Source organism: Sabethes cyaneus, chromosome 3 (genome assembly GCF_943734655.1).
Source record: "Sabethes cyaneus chromosome 3, idSabCyanKW18_F2, whole genome shotgun sequence".
NCBI classification, from domain to species: domain Eukaryota; kingdom Metazoa; phylum Arthropoda; class Insecta; order Diptera; family Culicidae; genus Sabethes; species Sabethes cyaneus.
Window position 1 is genome coordinate 22180926 of NC_071355.1, and position 24476 is coordinate 22205401.

At 42.6% G+C, this 24476-nt stretch overlaps 2 protein-coding genes across 2 annotated transcripts; one reads left to right on the forward strand and one right to left on the reverse strand.

Annotated features, from left to right (window-relative positions):
* Positions 1-4521: 4521 nt before the first annotated feature.
* Positions 4522-6806, reverse strand: LOC128741687 (malate dehydrogenase, mitochondrial). Its single transcript, XM_053837650.1, has 3 exons — positions 6627-6806; positions 6089-6493; positions 4522-5371 (listed from the first exon to the last, which is right to left on the reverse strand). The coding sequence occupies exons 1-3, from the start codon at positions 6690-6692 to the stop codon at positions 4829-4831; spliced, it is 1014 nt and encodes a 337-aa protein (XP_053693625.1). The 5' UTR covers positions 6693-6806; the 3' UTR covers positions 4522-4828.
* Positions 6807-12822: 6016 nt separating this feature from the next.
* On the forward strand, positions 12823-24059 carry LOC128741690 (GTP-binding protein Rheb homolog). The gene is made up of 5 exons (XM_053837654.1): positions 12823-13159; positions 13740-13811; positions 22089-22296; positions 22367-22496; positions 22559-24059. Exons 1-5 carry the CDS (start codon positions 13111-13113, stop codon positions 22646-22648), a joined length of 549 nt encoding a protein of 182 aa, XP_053693629.1. The 5' UTR covers positions 12823-13110; the 3' UTR covers positions 22649-24059.
* Positions 24060-24476: the final 417 nt, after the last annotated feature.

A 24476-nucleotide genomic window follows, 5' to 3' on the forward strand; every position in this document is an offset into this window, starting at 1 on the left:
GATTATAAAACTAAATAAGGTGTTCATCAAGTAACATAAATGACGCTTACAAGTATTTACGCACCCAAGGAAAGAAAATATAATTGTTCTACGCAATACGTTGTGAATTTCACTGGCAAATAAGGATTTTGAGGAATACGGAACGGATATTTAAAAAAGTAGTCAAGTTAATTATAGATGTTCCTGAGAAATTAAATAATGATTATTGTGGCAGTAGAAAGGCTAGGTCACGCCACTAGGTGGATTAATTCGGGTTTTTATACATATGAAAATGCTAGCTGGGAGTCCATTGCCGGAAGCAAGAATGGAAAAATGAGACAGGTAGAGAAAAACGGAAAAGAGCGCGAAGGAAAACGTGTCAAAAACGGGACACAAAAAGAGAAAAAAGTGAGAAAAAGTAACTGAGAGAAAAAAGAGTGAAGAAGAAGAAGCAAAAAGAGAAGACTGGACAGAAAAAAAGGAGAAAAAAGCAAAGCCATGGGTATAAACGTCCTGTTGAGAACTTGACCCATCTTTATCGACAGACTTCGCAGCCGGTTATTAGAGTACAGGACAATTACAGGGCTAGTGCAACGATCGCACCGACTCTATAGAAGCAGCCCCCAGCCGAGATTCGAACATACGACGACTGGCTTGTTAGGCCAGCATCGTACCCCGTGTATTCGTGTATTCTACTCATTTTCTTACAAAAGACGGACGGTGTTATAATGTCCGAGCTTATCAACCTCTTTCGAGCCAGTTTCACTTTGGGGTATATCCCGAAGAATTGGCGAAAAGTCAGGGCTGGCAAAAAAAGACAAAACCATGCCTAAGGCTTTCAGATCGATAAGTCTGACTTCAACGCTTCTTAAGCTGATGCGGAAAATCACAGATTACTATATCCGCAACGAGTTTTTAAAAAACTCCGTTACATGTAAATCAACATGCATACCAACACGCTAAATCTACGGAAATCGCACTGCACTGCTTAATGACGTTAATTGAGAAATCGTTCCAATATCAAGAAACAGCACTTTGTGCTTTTCTTGATATTGAAGCCGCTTTCGATAACACGTCCTTCTTTGAGCTGGATTCAAGCAATGCTCTCGAGCAGAGAAATTACAGCATCATTGGGAGATACGTCGGTCCCGATTTCGGTGATCAAAGGATGTCCACAGGGAGGAGTTCTCTCCCCCCTGCCTTGGTCACAGGGGGCCGACGCACTCCTTTACAAGCTATCACAGCTTGGTTACGAGACCATTGCTTACGCCGACGACGTTGTACTTGTCGAGAAAGTTTGACGCAGTATGGATAGTTATGGTGTTTCTAGCACAACTGATCCGGAGCAGGCAGTGCTGCCGGCAGATGAACAACAAGATCCACTACATCGAAGCACACCCCTATTGAACTGCTATTGAACAGCTACCACGCGTTTTTTTTTTCTTCCTCAACTGAGGATTTAATCCCCAGGTAACCAATAAGCATTAGTATAAGCAGTACATCTGCTTATACTTTTATACTGCAGGTTGCTGTTTATTTGCCTTTTGGTTGCTTAGCTATTGTAACTTGGCATTTCGAACTCGAAAACAGACACTGAGGAAGCATGCAAGTCGTAGGCGAAATACGTATCTGTCGTGAATAAAATATACATAGTAGAATTAAATTGGATAATTTACCATAAGACAACCAAATTCTAGGAAGGATAAGAGAACCATATTCTGGGAATAGCTCCTCAGAATTCTGCGCAGGTAGTCGAGGAACTGGCACTATTAAAGGCGTTATTGACATCTATCATTATCACGGCGTACTAACGATCTGTCCGCCGCTTCTGCATCGACAGTTTCTCGGCCCTCTTAATTACCGTCCGAATGGCGTACACTGTGGACTTTCCTTTCCGAAAACTGAATTGCTTATTCGACAATCCGTGATAGCTTTCGATATTTTTTGTCAATGTGTCTTGAGGATGTGTGAGGATGACTCTTTCTAGGAGTTCCCAAGTGTGTCCAGCAAACATATAGGCCTAAACCGAATCTCCCGGTGGTTTTCCATCTGTCTGGGAACAGCCAGGACTGCCGCTTTTAAAGCTACGTTGGGGAGTTCTGCAGAAAGAGTACCCCGATGATCGCCTTCAATTTGTAGGACATATTTCAACGGGTATCAATGAACCTTTAAAGTTTCTCATCACGGTATGTGTCGCCTCAGGGATTAGCATCAGGACTTCGACACAGCTCCTTGAAGCCAGTTCAGAAAGACGCCTAGCTGCTCATTCCAGGAGTACGTTCGTCATTTGTTCTTGGGTTGCAGTTTTCGAGGTTTGGTTGTGATCACAATATCTCCTTAACTCTTTGGCATTCCGGACTGAAGATTCGCTCTCTGCGCGAAGTGCTTCAACAAAAAGATCGCGATCAAAATGTTTCATTTTTCATTTACGCTCGTGGATTCGAGACCCCAATATTTCGCTGGCTAGCGCTGTACCGGATCGCCTGATGGCCACTATGACTGTACTCCTCGCGCACTCTCCAGTTTGTGTTTGCCACCAGCGACGGACTGCAAAAGATGGCATCCAGGGCCCGCGCTTCTCTTAAGCAAAACAAGTAGTTGCTTGGAGCGCCACATAAAATAACGTCAATAAATAACGATCAACATAATTTTAGATTTTTTTTTGGTACATGTTTCTTCTCCTCCTCTAGCAACATAAAGCCGGGCTCGCTTACTTACTTACTTAGTTGGCTTGTCGTCCTAAGATAATGCCTGATAAACAAAATTTCTCCAATTTACTCGGTTGTGGGTTACTGTTCTCCAATTCCTTAGGCACCGCATACTTCTCGCCAAATCTCGCTTTACCTGGTCAGGGTAGTTGTCCGGCATTCTTGCAACATGCCCTTCCCATCGTATCCATCCAGTTTTAGTCACCTTTTGAATGCTGGGTTCACCATGGAGCTGTGCTAATTCATGGTTCATCCTCCGCCTCCATATTTCGTTCTCCTGTATACGCCGGCGAAGATCGTTCTTAGCACTCGTTTCTCGAGAACTCCGAGTACTCGCAGGTCTTCCTGAAGCATTAGCCACGACGTTTCACACCCGTAGAGAACAACCGGTCTAATAAGCGTCATGTATCAGGATGCACTTTGTACGGGGCTTAGCCTGTTCGTCCGTTATTGATTGTGAAACCCTCAGTAAGCACAACTTCCGCTGATAATACGCCGTCGAATCTAACGGCTGGTGTCATTGTCTGCCGTTACCAGTAAGCCAAGGTAGACAAATTCATCGACTACTTCTGGCTTATCATCGTCGATCGTTACATTACTGCCCAAGCGGCGTCGGTCGGCCTCGATTCTGCCGGCCAACATTCTGCTTCGTGCTTTTGTCTGGTGTATTGTTCAGCCACCACCACAAATGTTCTGCCGATAATATCCATCTCATCAGCAAAGCAGGTGAATTGACTGGATTTCTTGAAGATCGTTCAAAAAAGATATCCGCTTGATTCATAACACCTTGATAACGCTATGTTGAACGACAGCTGTGAGAGACCATAACCTTGATGTAGCCCTCTGTGTGATTCGAATGCACTCGACAAACTACCTGAGATCCGAACACTGTACATTGTACCGTCCATCGTAGATTGATTCAGTTTGATGAGCTTTTTGCGGAAGCTACATTCGCCGATGACTTTCCATAGCTCTTTTCGGTCGATGGTAACATATGCGGCTTTGAAGTCGACGAACTAATGATGCGTGAGAACTCTGTATTCGCGGCCCTTTTTGGAGGAAGTGCCAAGGTCGCTCGTGCCGTATCAAGAAGTTCTTTCCACTGTACTCGTTCCTAGGCTATTCATCGTCAATTCGTATAAATCTTACTTACTTTTTACGACTAAATTTTGGAGCAGCCATTTTAAGGGTTTGCGGGGAGCGACAAATGGGCTAGCGCCGGCCCTGATGGCATTGATAATGGATTCCCGTCCATCTTTGCGGAAGGTGCTTCCGTTTATTACGTTGACATATATTTTCGCAATAGCTTGAAACAGACTGAAGCCCCTTGTGTTGGTATATGAAAGCAAAACCTTGGGCTTAAACGTCTTGCTAAGACTTGACCCTTCTTTATCGGCAGACTTCACAGTCGGCTGTTAGAGTACAGGATGTTGGTATATCTGTTTCTCCAATCCACTTCCCCCGCCTATCACGACTGGTCTCCAATCGGTGTGTTGTTCGGAAAGTTTATCCAGCATTGTCCATCGTGGGGGCACATGGCAACTGCAACTGCAATAAATATACCGTCGATCTTGGCGATAACAAACCCGTTGTTTGAGCGTGCGACCACTTTTTGAATAGGATATCTACGCATAGCATGGATTGCTGTAGTGTGTGTGCGTGCGCTTGCGCGCGCGTATGTGTGCGTGTGTATATATCAAGGCGTTAGAGTGGTCCGCACTTGTCCATTATTATTAACGCCTCTCAGCCTTGGCTCTAACAGCCCTATCGTGTGCTGCAAATAGAAACGGAAATAAAGGAATATTTCGGAGACAGTTAACCAAAGCACCAAATATATGGTGTTACAAAACAAAAGATTAACCTTTTATTGATTTGGGTGTCATTTTCTAAAGCACATTTAAAATGTGTTATACATTCTTTGGGATTTGGTTTCCTTGGATTTTTCAATGTTTCACTACGCCTCAATAATATCGTTAATATCTTTCATCCCAGCGAGTGGATCGTGACACTAAAAATTTGCTAGATTATTTGTTAGATTGCTTTGTATGTTTTGTTTTTGTAGAAAACCAAATGCGCTGAACCTTAGTCTTAGGTATTTGCCCAGAAAAAAATTAGTCGAATAGCTCAATACTCGTCGCGATTTAGTTCTTCTTGACGAAGTCCTCGCCTTTCTGGATGTTCTTCTTCAGCTCTGGGATGGCTTTTTTCAGCAGATCCTGTTCGAAAGCGTTCAACTTTGGCAGTCCGAGGTTCTTCTCGAGTCCATTCTTACCCAGCACGAGCGGTGTGGAGAAATATTTCGCCTCGGTGATGTCCGAGCGCACGTAGGCACACTCAATCACGTTCTTTTCGCCGTTGATGGCGCGAGCCAGCGCCAGAGCGAAACGAGCCCCTGCGTACGCCATCGAGAGTGTGGCCGAACCGGCACCGGCCTTTGCCTTGACAACTTCCGTACCGGCTTCCTGGATGCGTTCGGTCAGCGCGGCTACCTTATCCTGGGGAAAGCTGACCGAAGGGGTGGCTTGCGACAGAACCGGAATGATGGTTACACCCGAGTGGCCACCAATGACGGGAACGTTGACCTTCTGTGGGTCAACACCGGAAGCTTCCCCGATGAACGTGTTGGCACGAACGATGTCCAACGTCGATACGCCAAAGACTCGCTTGGGGTCCAGGACACCTGCCTGAAGTGGTTAATAAGTTGTATAAGTTTGCTTGACAAAAGAGCGTCGGATGTTGTTATCATCATTGCTCATAAACACGATGAATCTATTCTGAAGCTTAGCAAAACATTACAAAGTAGTTGTCACTCGATTAGCTGAGATGACAATACAAGCGTAAAGCATCGATCTTCCGTACTTATTTTTAAATATAACATCCCATACCTACGTCAATCGAAAGGAGAGTGGTGTTCTTGAACGCGTCATAAAAATCGAACGAGCTACCGACTCGATCGCATCGATTTCGTTAGAAAGTACAATCCTTTGGATTGTATTATATTAATTGTGTTAATCTGATAGTTTACGAACTCACGCTTGTATTACCATCTCAGCTAATCGTGATAACTTGTTTGTCATGTTTTGCCAAAATTAAGATTAGATTGCTCTTCCAAACAGAAGCACTCTCATCCAAGCTTTAGTCCTCGCTGAAAATGTTCGATGTTCATGCTGATAATCAAATGCGATAACACACACATTGAAATTTATTGCTCCTAATTTATCTGCGTTTTAATTTTCGTTCAACTCGAATTTCTTTTTTGTTTCATTTGAATTTGATACTATTTTTAAACAAAAACTGAATCAAACTATTCGGTCGAAGGCCGAATACGGCCGTAAACAAGCAATAAGTGTGTGCGTTATCGTTGAACTGAACTACTTCATCGTAAAACAACTAACACCTACCTTGGCCAGCGTATCGCAGGCGATCGGGACCGTCGAGTTGACTGGATTGGAAATGATTCCGATCAGTGCCTTCGGGCAAGCCTTGGCACATCCGGCAGCCAGATCGCGAACGATCGAAGCGTTCGTGTTGAACAGATCGTCCCGGGTCATACCCGGCTTGCGCGGCACACCGGCCGGGATTATCACAATCTGCGCTCCGGCGAGGGCTTTCTCCAGGTTTTCCGGACCATTGTAACCGGTGACCTTGGAGTGCGTTTCAATGTGAGACAAATCCGCAGCGACACCGGGCGTGTGAACGATATCGTACAGCGACAATTCGGTCACCAGCGGGCTCTGCTTCAGCAGTAACGAAAGCGGTTGACCGATTCCACCGGAGGCACCGCATACCGCTACTTTTACGTTGTTCTGAAAAACAAAAGGGGATAAATTGATTTTATCGAGAAAGCCTCTCCAATAGGTTACGTAAATCAGAGGAAAAAAAATCGGCCACGGCCTCGAACGATAAATGTTTGTTTCGCAGGCGAAATAGTCGACTTACCTGGCCGCTGGTGGAGAAATTCTTTGCTCCTTGAACCGCTGCAGCCTTTAGCGTACGAGAAAACATTGTTGGAAAGTTAGAAGAGTTTTCCTTTTCTGGGAGAATAGAAGAAAATTTCAAACAGCCGCACACGCAACCTGAAGACGAATTTCTTTGCCTGCTGACTGACACTGCTCAAGCACAATCTGTAAAAAGTGAAATATTTCAAGTTTGCTGTCTCACTGTGCGGTGATTGATAAACGTTCAATTTACACTGATAAAGAAAGCGCAGCACTTGTCGCAACACAGTCAACTGGAAAACTTGGCAAAACATGTAGATATCATTAACAACGAATTCATGAATTAACCTTGCTCAGATCGAATAATCAATTGGCTTTCCGAGGTCGATCAATATCTTCAGTATCCATTGAAGTTCTTGGCATGCTTTCTTTCATCGTTGCACTTGAAGATCCTGGATTTCGTCTCTTTGCCATTTCATCTAGCAGCTTTACTACAAACTATACAGACACCACGCGTAGAACAAAAAGCACAAAATTTCAGGGACCATAGATTCATTTGAAGTGAGTGAATCTCGTCCCTTGCACATCTCATGAATTCATGCGGATATGAGTACGCATCAATCTCAGCAGCCTTGTGTTTTCCTGACAGTTCAGTTGTGTAAAGTTTTGCGGCTATATTTGAAACAACAAAGCCTAAGTATAAATAATATAAAATTGACTATAAACCATAAAGTAATAAACACTTTATCTTAAGATCGACTCAATACTTCAAACCAAGACTAAAAATTAATGGAAGGAACCACAAGGAAATGCAGCTAAGTACGTGCTAGATATTTCTCCCAAAAAGGGCTCTGATGGATTGGGCTAACATAGAGAAACATTATGCCATAATTGATAGACGGCTTCCGATTTGTACTCTGGCGTTTCCACCTTCGAAACAAATCAAAAGGCCCCGAGACAACCGAATTTTGGCTACGATAACGTGCTAACGACTGTCCGTCAGACATCGCGCAGACCAGCTCGATGTATAACGAGAATTTAATTCCTACTGATAAATTTGAGCTGCGAAACTCGTAGGTTCTGAAATACCACGGTCGTCAAGTCAGATGAACTTCATATATGGAACGGTGTAAAAAAAGTTGTGAATGATCTTATAAACAGACATGAAAAATTAAAATGGATTAAAGCTAAATATTTTCTATTTATTTCAACATATCTGATAGATCAAGTGGATATAATAATAACAATAAACGTTGCATTTTTAAGTCTTTTGCTGCATACATTCTATCGTATATCTAAGCTAAGCATTAGGCAAATTGAAATTGTCTCTGCAGTTGAATTTGCTATTTTCCTTTGACATCACATTTAAAGAACCGTTGGGACTAAAATAAATAATTTTATTTTTCATTCTGTGTTAAAACAACAAATGAGGTTAATTTACAATTAGCACATTTATTGGACTGGCTCCACTATTCTGTTATCATCGTTTTTTCCGCCGTTATTTAGATAATAAATATGATTAAAAGTTGGTGCGAAACCTTCTTTTTCTACTGTTGAACTGGGTACACCCAAGGTTAACTCACCCACCTTGGGTACACCGTAGTTATACAGCTGCCTGGCTTTTAATTTAAAAAGGAAGTAAGAATGTTTCGCTCTGATATTTGATTACAAAATTTGTAACTAATTTTCTATTTTGCATAGTTACAACAAACATTTGTTTTGTGTTGCTATAGCTATTTGATAAACCAACATCTCCAACGAAGAGTGAACAAAATGAATGTTAGTGAAGGGACGGTGAGTGAACTTCTCACGTCCCTTCTGGTACCTGGAAAAATCGTTCGCGTGCTGTCTGTATAGTTTGTGGCTTTACTCTTTAGAACGAGGACAACCACCAACCAATCCAACACCCGACAGCTCTTTCAGCTCGAAAAGATGATTCTGCATATCGTCCCTATCGTTAAACGATTTGTAACAAATCCTTTTCAATAGCGCCATAGATGTTGGAGCAAAGAGATGTTTTTTCATGATGACTCTTGAGATTTTTCCAGGCTTCTTTGGCGTTCTTCGTGTTCCAAATCAGCAAATGCTGCTAGTCTACCACAAGCCGCGCAATCGTCGCACGTGCCTGTCGGTCTCCGGTTTTCCAAGTTTCAGTAATCTGGAGTCTCGTTTTCGATGTACTGTCACATGTCGGCCCTGGTCAACAACATCTCTGCCTTAAACTTCCAAACCGTATGTTGTAATGAATCGCCGATGGTTTTATACAACAAACAAATTAAAACTTTATTAACCGTAGTAAAATTACAGAGATTGAATGCGGTGTGCTTTTCACTAATTGCGAGTCGTGTATGTTCTGGTATGCAATTCTAATGTTGCTATCGGCTGACAGCGGTAGACGTCAATCCCTCTGACAGGGTGTGTCAGACGATGAGTCGACCAACATCCAGGTGGTGTGCAGTTGGTTCGTAGGGTGGTCCTCCCAACACCTCCCTGTCCCTCTTAGAAGAGATGGTACGGCTTATACCTCACGGGTGGTCTTCTTGCTCTCGAAGACTGGTGAAGCTGGCTCTGTTGCTGCTGAGTAGTAGCTCTTGGAATTTGCATAGGTACTTGGTGAGGAACCGTTGATTATGGTTCATTATGCAAATCTAACTGCGACGGTTCGGCTGACTCTGGTTCTGCTGGTTCGGTTGTTGTAGATTCACGTAGACCGCAGGATTCCAGAAGTACGCCCAGGTAACCAATAAGCATTTCCAATGCAATTTAAATGCAAGTCGATAAGCATTTAAGTCGCCGTAAATGCTACTTCAATGCTACTTTGACAAAATATGCGGCTACTTTGCTGCTAGCCCTCTTATAATGCAGCCAATGCTTATTTGCGGCTAGTTACCGGCAAGAAGAATTTAAATAGAATTGTGGATACCAATTTACAACAGCTATGCAGTCAAAAGGCTGATAAGCAGCAACTTGCAGTATAAAACGCTAGGGATGCTAACTAATGATTGATTTACTGCTTATACTAATGCTTATTGGTTACCTGGGTATCATCTTGTACGAAACTGGGAATCCGAAGATGATATTTACTCAGACAATATCCTGTCGCAAAACCGGTAAGCTTGCTGAGATCTTATCTTATTGAGACTCAGCAACTTTTGAGTAATCTAGTGGTGGATACTCGACGTTATACATTTATTTAGATTGTTTGAGCGATTGTACAGCCATCCTACTGGCCATAACTGCTCGGCTCTCCTTTTGTTTCAGCCCACCCTCCAGCATACAGTCAGAGATCAGGCAGAGTGAATCTCGACCCGTGAGTAAAAAGTTTTGGAGCCACATCTTCGTTTGTCGACTCACAACGAGTCGGCGTGTTGAGGATAGACGAGGATCAGGACTGAACCCTTGCTAGCGATACTTGAACGATGCAAGTCCTGCTCCTCCCCTACTCTCCTCTCCACCTCATTCGTTTCTTTGTTTTTCAGCAGAGAGAGCTTGCACGGTAATAAATCGTCCACTGCATCAGTGACCGGCTTGATGCAGCAAGGGCAAATTGCTGTGGAGGCCGCTTTGGTACTCCACAGGCTCCGTTGCGGCGAAAGAATTTCTAGAACCCCCTCCACCATTCATCCCTCGGCACGGCTCGCGTCACAGCTTGGATTAGGGGTTTATCCATTCAAGTTTTTACATAACAGCCATGGATAACAGCTATTACAACCATCACCTTTAGGGGCTTTGAACCCTCTGCTTCGGTTCCTGGGAGTCAAGAGAACCGTCCTGCAGGTGGAGAGTTTACACTTCAGCCTTCGCATGAGTTCCCTCTTCTTTGTCCGCATGCGACCCTAGTTTCCACCGGTTGTCCGATTTCCACTAAGGAACGTATCACCATAATAAACTCATACAGAAAACGAAGAAAATTAGAAGAAATGAAAAAAAACAAGACAAAAAAAGAGAAAAAAAAAATAAAAACGGAAGCGAATAACGGAAAAGAAAAACAGAACGTGACAAAAAAGGGGTAAAGCAGGACAATAAGAGCAAAAACGAGAAAGACGACACCGAAGCATGCGATAGAAAAAAAGGCGAGAATCGAGACCGAATGAAATAAAAAAGTGATAACGGGACAGAAAATGACAGAAAAGGAGTCAGGAAAACAGGGATAACGGGCCCAAAAATTAGGAAAAATCTTTGAAAAAAGACGAAAAATGGAAAAGAGAAACCAGGACTCAAGAAAAAAGGCTGAAACACGTGACAGGAAAAGAAAAAAGGAATAAAGGAGGAAACATCGGAATGAAAAAGGAAAAAAAGCGAAAACGAGGCAAGAAAGAGAATGCGGAAAAGACTTGTTTTCCGAAAGGGAAAAGGAGAATAACGAAAGAGAACAAAATAACCGATATAGGAAACGAGGAAAAAAGATCAAACCTTGGTTCAAACGGGATATAAAAGGAGAAAGATGGGATAAAAAACAGAAGAATTAGACAAAAAATAAAACAAAAACAGGAACAACGGACTGAAAAAAAATTAAATGGAAAGAAAAAAAAGAAAAAAAAGGAAATAAAAAAAGAAACCCGGTGAGGAAAGAGAAAAAAGGAACCCAAAAACAGAATCCACGTGGCTGAAAAGACGAAAAAAACGAGGCATCAAAAAGAGGAAAAATGGAACAGATGAAGACGAAAAACGAAAAGAAAAGGAGACGAAAAGAGTTAAAAAAGGTGAACATATAAGACGAAAAACAGGAAAGAAAATAGCAAAAAAAATGAACTTGATGAAAAACAGGACTGAAAATAAGAGAAAAATGGGCAGGAAACGAAGAAAAACTGAACGGTCCAAGAAACACGGGACAGAAAAAAGGAAAACGAGACCAAAAGCGAAAAAACGAAGGAAACGTGGAAGTGAAAACCAAGAAAACAGTACAGAAAAGGAGAAAAAGTGTAGGCGAAAGATGTCATCCCTAACTATGGTCTGATTTTTGAATAGGTTCTAACTGAAAATGAGAGATACTCTTCAAGACTCCTCTCTTGCGTTTATCACAACCACAGACACAATGATGCAAATACAAGTGAACGCATTTTTTCGCATGAAACGGTAGCTGACGTCATAAGCTAGCTAACCGCTTAGAAAAATTGGATTGAAATGCTTTTATGCATCCGTGATAAGCGTAAGAGAGGAGACATAAAGAGAATCTTTCATTTGCAGTTAGGACCACTAAGGTATGACATCTTTCGCCTGTGGAATTATTTTCTTTCACGTTTTATCTCTTTCTGTTCAGTTTTTTTCTTTTCAAGTGCTGTTTCTCCACTTTTTGTTTCGTTGTTTATTCCTTTTCTGTACCGTTTTCTTGGCTTTCACTCCCACGTTTCCTTCTTTCCATTAAATTACTGAATGTGCAATGTCAAGCTCAATTTTTTAAACCAAAGTGTAACTTGATAACAATTACTTGATGCCAGTCAAATTCAAACTGATTTTAAGTCGAATATCACGTACAATTTAAATTCCAATTCCAAGTCTAATTTCTAATCAAATTTAGATCCAAGATTTAGATTTAGATCCATCCAGTAAATCTTCAAATCCAAGTTAGTATAAATTCAAGCACGATTCAAGCCTTATTTAACGTCCTACGTTAAGTCCGCTCCTCTCTCTCAGGTTCTAATCGTCGCCAAAGTGGTAATTGAAGAAACTGTTTGATGGTTGACAACACAGTTATGTTTTATTCAGCACCTTCCACTTCTCTGGAGGATATTTAATATTGGATTGCATTGATTCACAGATTGATTCTATTTCTACCTTTGGAAATAACTATACTGATCTGTCAAATTTCAATTAAAAAGGTAAAAATTTTGAGAAATGTGCGGTTGATAGTTTAAATTTAAAACCCGTTTTGTTTTAGTGCTGCCGATTTTGCGCAGCACCTTATCGTTTTTCGCCCCATCAGTCGCTTTTGAACTTTTGAAGACCCTGCGCAAACTTGACGCGTAACGTTTATGTGTGGGTGAGCACGTATACGTCAATATCGCTTGAAAGACGTTAAAGGCAACAAAAAATCGCTTACACCTGTTTATCTTGGCTTGTGCAATTTTATTATTCTTTATTGTACATATTAATGGAGTTTTTTAAACGATAGTAGCAAATGACAGTAATTTTAATCGACGATCAATGAACAATCCAAATTATGGCAATAATTGTCTGTATTTAGTTGTGAATGCAATAAGTACATCCACCTTTCGCTGGATTGGATCGGTTGATACATTGCGCAACATGTACCAGACAGGCACTCACTATGCGACAGTTTTGTACGCAGAATAAAAGAGCCATTCCTCTTTCCGTAGGGGAGCTAGAGCCAAACATTTTCTCAGTTTTGCGAATCAAAATAAAACCGTTTTGCGTCATCGATTGATCGTCAGGACATTAATTTTTTGCTAACCAAACGCGTGTGCTTTCACCGTAGTGTAATTAACAAGTAAAACAAGTGCGTTATAGAAAACGGTAGCGGAAAAATGCCTCCCAAAGAACGAAGTATTGCCATGATGGGCTACCGATCTGTTGGTATGTATTAATGAGTCTCGCCTCTCGCTCAAAACGGAATAGATTAGAATGAAGGAAGGGACGAAGCGAACATCGAATTGGCTGGGATACAATGTGGGACAAATTTATATTGCGAAGTTGTTTCTACGCAGCTGATTTATTCGTTTGAGTTGAATATTCTATGGCCTTGACCATGGAGTACCTTTGAGTTTGACAGTCCCTCCTAGTTCAGCTGTGAATGTCCGGACTCGGTTATCAGAAGTAACCATTGTATGGCACAGCACAGCTATCACACACAGAGCTGGTGGCGATAAGACAACATAATTCCGCGAAATGCGTATGACTTCAGAATTGGCACACTTGTCCTGAAATTTCTTTCATCTTGTTTCGCGAGTTAAACTCGATAATCGAACAGCAAGCTGTGTCTGCTTGTAGGGACGGTACAGCTACTCGCTAAGTGACTGTTCAAACAGGTTCGATTTGGTTTGATTGCGTCTGGTTACTTTTGTCGCATTTTTTCGCAGCTATAAGGAAATTGAATATTTAAATGATACTACTAGGTAGGTACTAATCGTGGTTCTTTGTCTGGTTTGATTTGCAGGCAAATCTTCGCTAAGTATTCAATTCGTCGAAGGACAATTTGTGGATTCGTACGACCCGACCATTGAAAACAGTAAGTATGATAGCCAAGCCCCAATGATGGTTTACAGAAAGAAAGTAATTTTCACTATCTATGCGCGATTGCTATATCGCAGTACGGACGAGACGAGCTATTTCCAGTATGATTCAGGGTAATTGGTACATTGAAGTGGCACGTGAACTGCATGGACAGTGGGCTGTAACTTAACGGTTTCGTCGTCAAATAATCTTTGTATGACGTAACAAAACTCATACATTGGCACAAATTCACTTACATTTTCCAGCAAAAAAGTGTCATACGCAATAAACCTCAATTTAATATAACCCTGCGAATCATAGTTGCCTTTGATTTGAATAGGAATTTGAATTTTCTTATGACCCTTTCATTTATAACTGGATAAAAAAAAATTAAAAACTCAATTTTACAGGGTCAACCAATTATTAATTTCAATAATTTAGCAAAAGTTAGCAGCAGATCGAAATTCTTTGTTGAACTAGTAGATACGTTTCTTTGATAGTACATGATCACATGGTAGGTATTAGTATTCGAACAAAAACTGCTTTTAAAATCCCAAAAATCAATCTGAACCTTAGAGAAGCATCTAAGAAACATGGTGGCAGTATTTCAACGAGCCGGCATATGGTTAACGAGGTCGGAAAGATAACATATTTAACAGCACGTGCTGAATAGAATGGAATTCATGGAAATCTTTAAGCAGTTGGAAAAGTTTAAAAAGAAGGTTGCTAGTAATGATCCTTGGGAAATATTGGCTGCCTGCAAGCTACACTTCCAAGCACTATACCGTGATCTATTTTATTAGAGTTTTTTCGATTCTAATTTTGAATATCTAAAGCGATTTATCTGGTCTTCAACAACCTCAAGATGCCAATAGCCGAGCCAACCAAGCTAGAAGCAGACAAAGCTGCGATGAAGGTTCTGCGAATAAAAAGCAAAACGTCGGCATGAGCACCCTTACGAACTCTGGCCGTTTTTTGTGCATGCACTGCGGCGAGTGTTTGCGAGTGTGTACCTAGCTAACAGCCACGGTCGTCGTTCTTTCGCTTGTCAATGCAGCCCAAGCCCCAAGCTACTGATACCGATCACTTGCGATGGTTCGCACTCCCGCCCGTGAGTAGAATCGAGGGAGAAGATGAAGAAGAAAATAAAAATGCAATATCTGTATCCCAGTGCACCACTAGCCCTCACGGGCAGCTGGTTGCTCACGACTTGTGTTGCCTCGCGAGTGGGCTATGTAGAATCATGCTACGAGACTGTGCGTTCACGAGTGTATAGGTAGCAGAATGTGTGCACCCAGCAACAACGGTTGTTTGTTCTACAATTGCGTGAGAGTGGGCATCGTTGGCTTCTCGCTCGATTTGTAACATTGCTTGCAATTATAGTTCCTATCCCTACCTCCTTGTGGTACCAGCCGGAAAACGAACCACCTTAGCGGAGATCGGGTAACCAACCTCGGTGGAAACTGAGGTCGTATAGCGAGGGGGAAGGAGGCACTCATGTGAACGATGCGTGACAGCAACGAGAAACAGCCTTAAATGTGTATTCTTATGTTAGGGGCGGCTCTGGATGACTTGACGATTCCTTAAACAAGGCAGTGGTTATATTTCAGGCATACGATAAGAGTGGCTTACGGCTGTGACTGATCCGGAATAGCGGCCGGCTGAAAGCTAAGCATTAAAGCTAAGATGGCAGTCTCATCACGAAACTCGCTAGCGTGACCCTAATAAGGCAACATGTTTAAACGCACCTTGCTATGATTATTCAAGCAAATACCGATTTAGGTGACGAATCGAGAATCGGTTCTTTTGGAACTGCAATTCACTGAATTTCGCAGGTGGCGACTGGGTGCTGCTCGAACAGCTTAAACCCCGCCAACTTGACATTGTTGCATTGCAGGAAATCTGTCGTAAAGGAGAGATGGTTTGGAAGATCCGCGGTGGAAAGGTCCAGTTTTACCAGAGTGGTGACACGTCAGTATGGAAGAAATGTTTAGGCCGATGATAGGATTCCATATCCTGCACACCGGCATGAACGATAAGGGTCAACTTCGCAGCTTTCCAAGGCCTGGAGATCCGAAGCACCTTTTTCCCACGCAAATATCCACCAAACCACCTGGAAGTCATGTGGCTAACGTACAATGAACCACAATGATTGACCAGAAAGTTCTCATAGGCAGCCGGTTCTTCTTTAACATCAGGGAATCGTACGGGATGCGGTTATTGACTCTGAATATGATCTAGTAGCTGTATATAAGCTCAACGTGTACAGCTCAGAAGTACCGATGACGACAAGGATGATTTCTACGCGCAGTTGGAGTGTGAATACGACCGCTGGCTGCTCAAAATATGATATCAAGATCGGCATCAGGCTTCATTTTCGGTTTTTTGCCCAGTAGATGCTCATTTGACTACAACGCTTCAATGAAACAGAATTTGAAAAAGTAATGTAAGGGGCAATTGTAGAGTTAATTATTATATACAATAGTGTTGAAGAAAATACTGTTTTATTTTTTGTATTTACGGCGCTACAGGGCTGCTACCTCATTGGTAGCAAAAAGAGCGCTCATTTAGCTACCAGCGGGGTAGCAGTCTCATTGCGCCGTAAATACAAAAGATAACTGATCGCTGCGCTGAATACTATTGCAACGGCAAGTGACCAGCCAAAAACCTCCAGTGAGCCCATCTGCATCTTCTACCAGAACGTCCCTGGATTGAAGTCCATGATCTCCGAAGTGTTCCTGAGTACCTCAGAGTTCTCGTACGACACGTACGTTTTTAATGAGACGTGGCTTGACGATCGCATCGCCTCTCGCCGATTGTTCAACAATGATTATAATGTCTTCCGGGTTGATCGTGGTGCGCATAATAGTTTACGGCATAGAGGTGGAGGAGTTTTAGTAGCAGTTGCAAAAAACATAAATGCGGCCCCTGTTCATCATTCCTGCGGCCAAGCCGTTGAAAATTTATGGATCAAAATCGCTTTTCATGACAAGGTCATTTTCCTTGGTGTTGTTTATATTCCGCCGAACAATAGAAAGAATTGCGACCACATTCAATTGCATTTGGACACTGTTGTTGAAATCGTGAACCGTTCTGACTGTAATGAGATAATCCTCTTTGGTGACTTCAAGCAACCTCGCGTGGAATGGAGTGCAACTACAGGTGGTTACCTATTCGCTGATCCACTTTTATCGTACTTTACACCAGCTTGTCGCACATTACTCGATGGTTTGTCGTTTTGCCGTTTGAGACAACGTAATACAGTTCGCAACTCCAGGGACCGAATTCTTGACTTGATTTACACTTCTGACTCTATCACTAGTAGTAGTACTGCCGAAGAAGCTCCCGAACCTGTTGTGCGACTGGATCCTGATCATCCTGCTCTTTCGTTAACCATCAAGGGTCTGCCCGCTGTTGCTCGTACCAATGACGTTGATGCATCCGAATACAACTTCCGTAAAACTAATTTTGACGCCCTCAATGGATTGCTCTGCAAAATGGATTGGTCTGATGTATACGCCATCCTGAATGTTGATGACGCAGTCACTGCTTTCAATAATAAATTGTGTCGCTGTTTCTCTGAGGTGGTACCCCATTTAGACCTCCGAAAAATCCACCATGGTCTAATGCGCGCTTAAGGTATCTGAAACGACAACGTTCTAAAATGCTAAAGAAATATTGTCTGCATAAAAACCAGTTCTCCAAACGCCAATTTGAGGAAGCGAGTCGAGAATACCGCTGAAACGATTCTTGACGTTTGTGAACTCTAAGCGGAAGAATTATGGTCGACCTACGTGTATGAAGTTAGGTGAAGGGGAACCGCTTCCACTGTCGATGGAAAGTGCGAACTTTTTGCTTCACATTTCGGGAATGTATTCAACTCTACCGCAGCCCTCCATATAAGCAACGCTGTTCGCTATGCTCCCCCAGACGTTGTTGACGTGGATGTTTTCAGTATTCATTCCGAGATGGTAGTTGCGGCTCACGCGAAGTTGAAGTCATCATATATTGCCGGGCCGGACGGCATCCCATCGTGTGTGCTGAAAAAGTGTTCCGGTGCTCTAGTAGAACCTCTGCAAGCGTTTTTCAATCTCTCACTACAACGTCGAACATTTCCTACAATCTGGAAAAGCTCGTGTATGACGCCGGTATGCAAAAAAAGAGACAAAACGGATATTGCCAACTATCGTGGGATAACTTCGCTGTCTAGCGGGTCGAAATGCTTAGAGACCATACTGAACAAAGTGATTTTTGAAGCATGCAAAAACTACATTACATCATCTCAGCACGGATTCTTTCGCAAGCGATCTGTGGAGTCGAACCTCTGTGAGTTTACTTCCTTCTGTATCAGCAAGATGGATGCTGGTGTACAAATTGATGCAATATACACGGATATCAAGGCTGCTTTCGACACAGCGAACCACGAAATACTTTACGCCAAACTTCGACGTTTCGGCTTTTCAGATAGACTCTGTGATTGGCTGAAATCTTACTTAGCAAACCGACAGCTATATGTAAAGATAGGATCGGCTGAATCAACAATATTCAGTCTGCAGTGCGGGGTTCCTCAAGGAAGTAACTTAGGACCACTTCTATTCGCTCTTTTCTTCAATGATGTCTCTTCGATTATACCGAACAGTTGTGTGTTGATCTACGCGGATGATTTGAAAATTTATCTCGTCGTCCGCAAGCTAGATGATTGTTTCCGTCTACAGGATATGCTTGACAGCTTTACCAGGTGGTGCCGGCTGAATCATCTCGTGATTAGTATAGCAAAATGCTGTGTGATTTCCTATCGGCGTCTGAAGAATCCCATTCTGTTCAACTACTCCATCGACGGAACTGTTTTGAATCGTGTCGATCACATTAAGGATTTAGGCGTTCTGTTAGATTACCAACTGTCCTTCAAAGCGCACTACGCTGCTACTGTGGACAAGGCTAATCGCCAACTTGGTTTTGTTTCGAAAGTTGCTACTGATTTCACTGATCCACTGTGTCTACGCGCATTGTACTGTTCTTTAGTTAGATCTATAGTCGAATTCGGGTCAATTGTATGGTCGCCATATGAAGAGATATGGATTTCCCGAATCGAATCTGTGCAGCGTAGGTTTGTTCGATACGCGCTACGTAACCTTCCATGGACGAATTCGCAAGACCTGCCTCCTTATAAAGACCGGTGTGCATTGATTGGCATCGAAACACTGGAAGATCGACGAAATGCCAATGCTGTTTTTGGTGCAAAAATTTTACAAGGTGAAATTGATAGTCCCGCCCTGCTTGGTCAACTTCACATCTACGCACCACAGCGCATTCTAAGGCCCAGACAGTGGCTACGACACTCTCCTAGAAATACTGTATGTGGCAATAATGACCCAATGTTGAGTGTGAGCGGACGATTCCAAGAGGCTTATCATTTATTCGATTTTAACGTGTCTACAAAGACCTTCCGTCAGCGAATTTACAAAAGCATGTGATATATTACGTTACTTTAGATCATTAAGACCATATGCTGTCAGATGATTTTTTATAGAATAAACAAATAACACTATACTTCCTTCATCAATATTTTAGATATTAATTAACTCTATAATTTCCCCTTACATTACTTTTTCGAAATCTGTTTCGTTAAGACGCTGAAGTCAATTGAGCATCTACTGAGCAAAAAACCGAAAATGAAGCCTGATCGGCATCGGAGATTTCAATGTTCCGGTCGAGGAGGAGGAACACAAAGCGGTTATTGGAGGGTCATCAACTGACCAATGAAATGGGCCTAAAACATATCGACTTTGCCGCCTGCAAGAACATAGCCTACACAGTTGTAGGGCTCCTAAGTACACCTGGAGGTCACTAAATCAGATCACAGATCGACCACGTTCGTTGGTGTTCGCGCCAACGTTGACTCGGACCACTAACTAGTGGTATGGTTGGTATAGTTAAGATGCGCCCAAGTCCTATCCCAAATCATTTTCCACCGACTTTCACCAATTGCGAACAGATTTGTGAAAACTTGTCAAGTCGGCTTCGTCGAAGATCGGTCTACAACGGATCAAATATTTACACTGCGGCAGATCCTCCAAAAGCGCCGTGAATACAGAGTTCCCGCGCACCATTTGTTCGTTGAATTCAAAGCCGCATATGATACCATCGAGCGGAAAGAGCTATGGAAAATCATGCACGAAAACAGCTTCCCCAGGAAGCTCATCAAACTGATTCAATCTACAATGGATGGTTCACAATGCTATGTTCGGATTTCGGGTGGATTGTCAAGTTCATTTGAATCACACAGAGCGCTTCGTCAAGTCAATGGTCTTTCGTACCTGCTTCGATCTTCAATAAATCTAGTCAACTCGTCTGCTTTGCCGATGACATGGATCTTATCGGCAGAACATGTGTGGCGGTGGCTGCACAGTACACCAGACTAAAGCGCGAAGCAGAAAAGATTGGGTTAAAGGTAAATACGTCTAAAATAACTGCCGCTTGAGCAGCAGTATAAGGATTGACGGTGATGAGTTTGAGGTGGTTAACGAATTTGTCTACCTTAACTCACTGGTACCTGCTTAAGCGGCTTGCCGTTCTAAGACAAAGCCTGTTGAACAAGGTTTCTCCAATTACCTGGGATGTGGGCCGCAATGCCGCTCTCTAATTCCTCGGACACCGAGTACTCTCCGCCAGATCTCGCTCCACCTGGTCTAACCATCTTGATCGCTGCGCTCCTGGTCGTCGCGTTCCTACCGCATTTGAGGTCGTAAACATCATCTTTGCAGGGTAGTTGTCCGGCATTCTTGCAACATGCCCTGCCATCGTATTCGCCCAGCTTTAGCCACCTCTTGGATACTGCGCCTCCATACTCCGTTCCGAGTATTGGCACTAGGGAGGACTTGGCCAAATATCGACGAACAAGGAACCAGTTAACCATGATTCTGAGGAGAAAAATCCGCCAGGAGCAGGACAAAGAACGTCAAGAATTAGAACTAATCCAAGGCAGTGAAACGCGCAAGTTTTACGAGAAGCTGATCCAAACTGCTATGGGCTACACACCGACACCTGACATGTGTAGGAACGAGGGAAGGAATCTGATTAAAAAACGAACACGAGGAGGTTTTCGATGGATGTGTCCATGTAGATGTGGATGTGGATGTGTCGAATGGCGAAGTAGCAAAAGGAGGCGCATCAGAATTTAACCTAGGGGTGCCCATGGAAGGGTAGTAATTTCCCAGCACCTGAAGAAGTCAAACGAGAAATCGTGTTGCTTAAAATCAACAAAGCCACCAAAAACGCTAGCAACCGCTCTACACTATCCAGATTGGAAAGCAGAGAAGCTGCCGGAGGAACTGATGGAAGGAGTAGTTTGTTCCATCTACGAAAAGGGTGATCGGCTCAACTGCTGCCACCAAAGCTCGCATAACTCTAGTAAACGCCGCCTACAAGGGTACACTTCCTGATCCTGTTATGCCGCCTGTCACCAACTGCTCAAGGTTTCGTAGCGAATTATCAGGCGCGTCACATATTTATTGTCTTCAAAGCAGCATACGATACAGTCGATCGAGACCAGCTATGGCCGATTATGCACGAACACGGTTTTCCCAACATTCGATCGAGTGATGTGTTTCGTGCGCATCTCTTGGGGACACTTTCAAGTCTCTTCGAGACGCCGCAAGGGTTGAGTTGAGACAAGGTGACGGCTTTTCTATCTATGCTATTGAACATCTCTCTTGAGGACGTGATCATCCGACGGGTGGGTATCGAAACAAAAAGTAGCCAACCCTCTGGCTTCACAAATGGCTTTAAAGGTTCATAGCCAGCGACGAACAAGAAGTGGTAGATGAGGTCGTGTATTTTGGGATGCGCTGGTGCATCCAAGCGGGAAATCGGATCTGTTTTACCCTTAACGTTATGATCAAACTCCTATGCTAGACCAGTAGTTCTTTATGAACTTGAAGCTGTGACACCCGCGTCCTTATAGTGTTCGAGCAGAAGGTGCTGCGTACGATATCTAGTGGAGTACAAACTGAAAGCGTAGTGTGGCTTATGAATCTCGAGCTGTGGGCACCCCGGAGTCTGAAGAGTCGAAAGTCTGTTAACTACTTGGTTTCGCCGGTGACGCAAATGTTATAACACTAATCTCACAGAAGAGAACGGAAAGATTATCGGATGTGTCATCGTCAATCAATAAAGAGTGGGAGTTGGCGTATTATGCTGGCCCCTCAAATGTTTTCACTGATAGAAATGATAGAATGCTTGCAGGCAGAACATGGATGATGACTCATCGCACATACGTTTTCTCTTTTCACAGCTTGGAACAAAGTTACGCGCGTCAATTCCACCGAGTACGAAGTGAAACTGGTCGACACGGCCGGCCAGGATGAGTACAGCATATTTCCCGCTCAGTACAGCATGGACTTCCACGGGTACGTTCTGGTCTACTCGATTACGAGCCAAAAGTCCTTCGAGGTGATCCAGATCATCTACGAGAAGCTGCTCGATGTCATGGGAAAAGCCTAGTGAGTGGTTCGGTATTCATTAAATTAAAAGCAAATTGTAACCATCACTCTTTCTGCTCTTTCGTTGCAGTGTTCCAGTAGTGTTAGTCGGAAATAAAACGGATTTACATCAAGAACGAGCCGTCTCAACGGAAGATGGTCGAAAGCTAGCCGAATCCTGGAAGGCACAGTTCCTCGAAACTTCCGCAAAGCAAAATGAGGTAAGCGTGCGCATCACATGAATTTAGAAAGGCTTTCAACAAGCATCCTTTTTACCCTCCAGTCAGTGGCCGATATATTTCACTTGTTGCTACAACAAATAGAACGGGACAACGGAAATACCAGTGAAAAGAGCAGCTGCATCATATCCTGAATTGTCGGCGGCAGAGCTGCTTCCTTCCACAGCATCACCATCAGTATCGTCATCATCGCCTCCGCGCTCATTATTGCAGACTTCCGTGGTCAATGTTGGACTTAGTTACAACCTACGAATAGGACACGGTAACACACGGTGGGTGTCACTGTTACTTGCTGCTACTGATCACATTACTATACTACTATTCCACCACTTAGTTTCATTGCAATCGAAGAAAAAGACAAAAGCAATGTTTTTATTTACAAAGTTCTGGGTGTATCGGAGGGTGTTTAGGCCTCCTCGAAGCTGTGAGATTGAAAGTAAAATATCGACAGGAATATCGTAGGATTCATTCAAATTTAAAAAAAAAATTTAATGGTCAGGAAGTTGTTGAAGAAATAAAAACGAAAACGTGCGTGTGTGTGAATGTTCTCTATATGATTAATACAAATATTTTATCATTTCGAAACAGGCAAAAAGCGTCGTGAATGTATGATGAACTAGAATGGGGAAAACGTGAAAGAATATTTTAAAATGTACCTTAAAACTTTTCATTGAGAAAAATCGTTAGTATATTAGAACAACCAATGAAAATGAATTACAAACACCGAACGGAAATGAACTGAACCTGAAGCACAGGGCGGGAAGGCGCTTTACTCGTAGTAGCTAGGGAGATTGCAATGTACGAACAAACCGGAAAAGGATACGAAAGAAGCTTCTTTATTTTTCGATCCATTTTATTTGTGTTCACTCCAACTGGCCGTAAAGGAGATGTAAGGGGAAAATATTGCATCGACGGAACACTTCTAGCAGTTAATAACAAAATATACATTTTAGTGGTAAATCAATTGTACCCCCAACTGTGTATAGTCAAATCTAGAAAAAAAACGAACTCAAAAGCACACCGACGTAGGTCACACCCCTCTCCGAGATTAGTGAAGTCTAAGCAAATTACAATTGTAATGCACCACAAAACTAAACCAACGTCTATTGTCTTTCGACAAAAATTCGTATCAATTTATCGTTAGGTTCTAATTTTGTAGTTCGATTTGCCAACTGATTTGCCGGTGATAGCTTTCTATACCTGTTAAAGAATTAGTTTTTTCAGGACTACCAGTTCGATTAAGTTGGTATATCATTTTAGGAGCACGAAATGCGACAAACTGTTTTGTATGCAAAGTAGCATTAGTTGGGTCCCACACATAGCCATTAAAGAAAAAGGAAAACAACAAGGATAAAAACAAACGCATGCTTGTAATGTTTGATTTACTCAAGCAGGTCACACACAAAAAAAGCACAGCGGAAAAAATTACAAAACTGTATTTGTTTAACCTCTAAAAATGTAGCAATTAATCCTTAGCTTTAGTGCTTTTAGCGAGATTCCTTTTGAACATCAACAACCATCGTTCAGGCACAGGTGATTTAGAAATAAAACAAACTGTGGAATTTCCTACTACTACCCGGAATCATTTATTCGTACGTTTTTATCCTCTTTTCTGTTTCATTCAGTTTTCTGAAAATAATGTTGTCCAGTTGGAAGTGGACAAAGCATTTAGATTTGAACCCTATCTCCAGCAATCTCAGCAAGCTGATCTAAAATTTTACAATTTTTGTTTGACAGAAAAGAAAACAGAGAACACTCCTTATTGGATTCCAGTCGATTATCTTTCGGAAGATTTCATTTACTTCTCTCCTCAAGGTATGTGTGGTCAGGCCATCAAGCCCGAATGATGTATCCCAGGTAAGCTTTAATAAAGATCTGCAGTTTTAGGTCCGCCAAACCCCACTGCGTCTGATTGGTGTGCAATTGCCGCATCAATCTGTTCAAACCTGTTATCCCGGACGA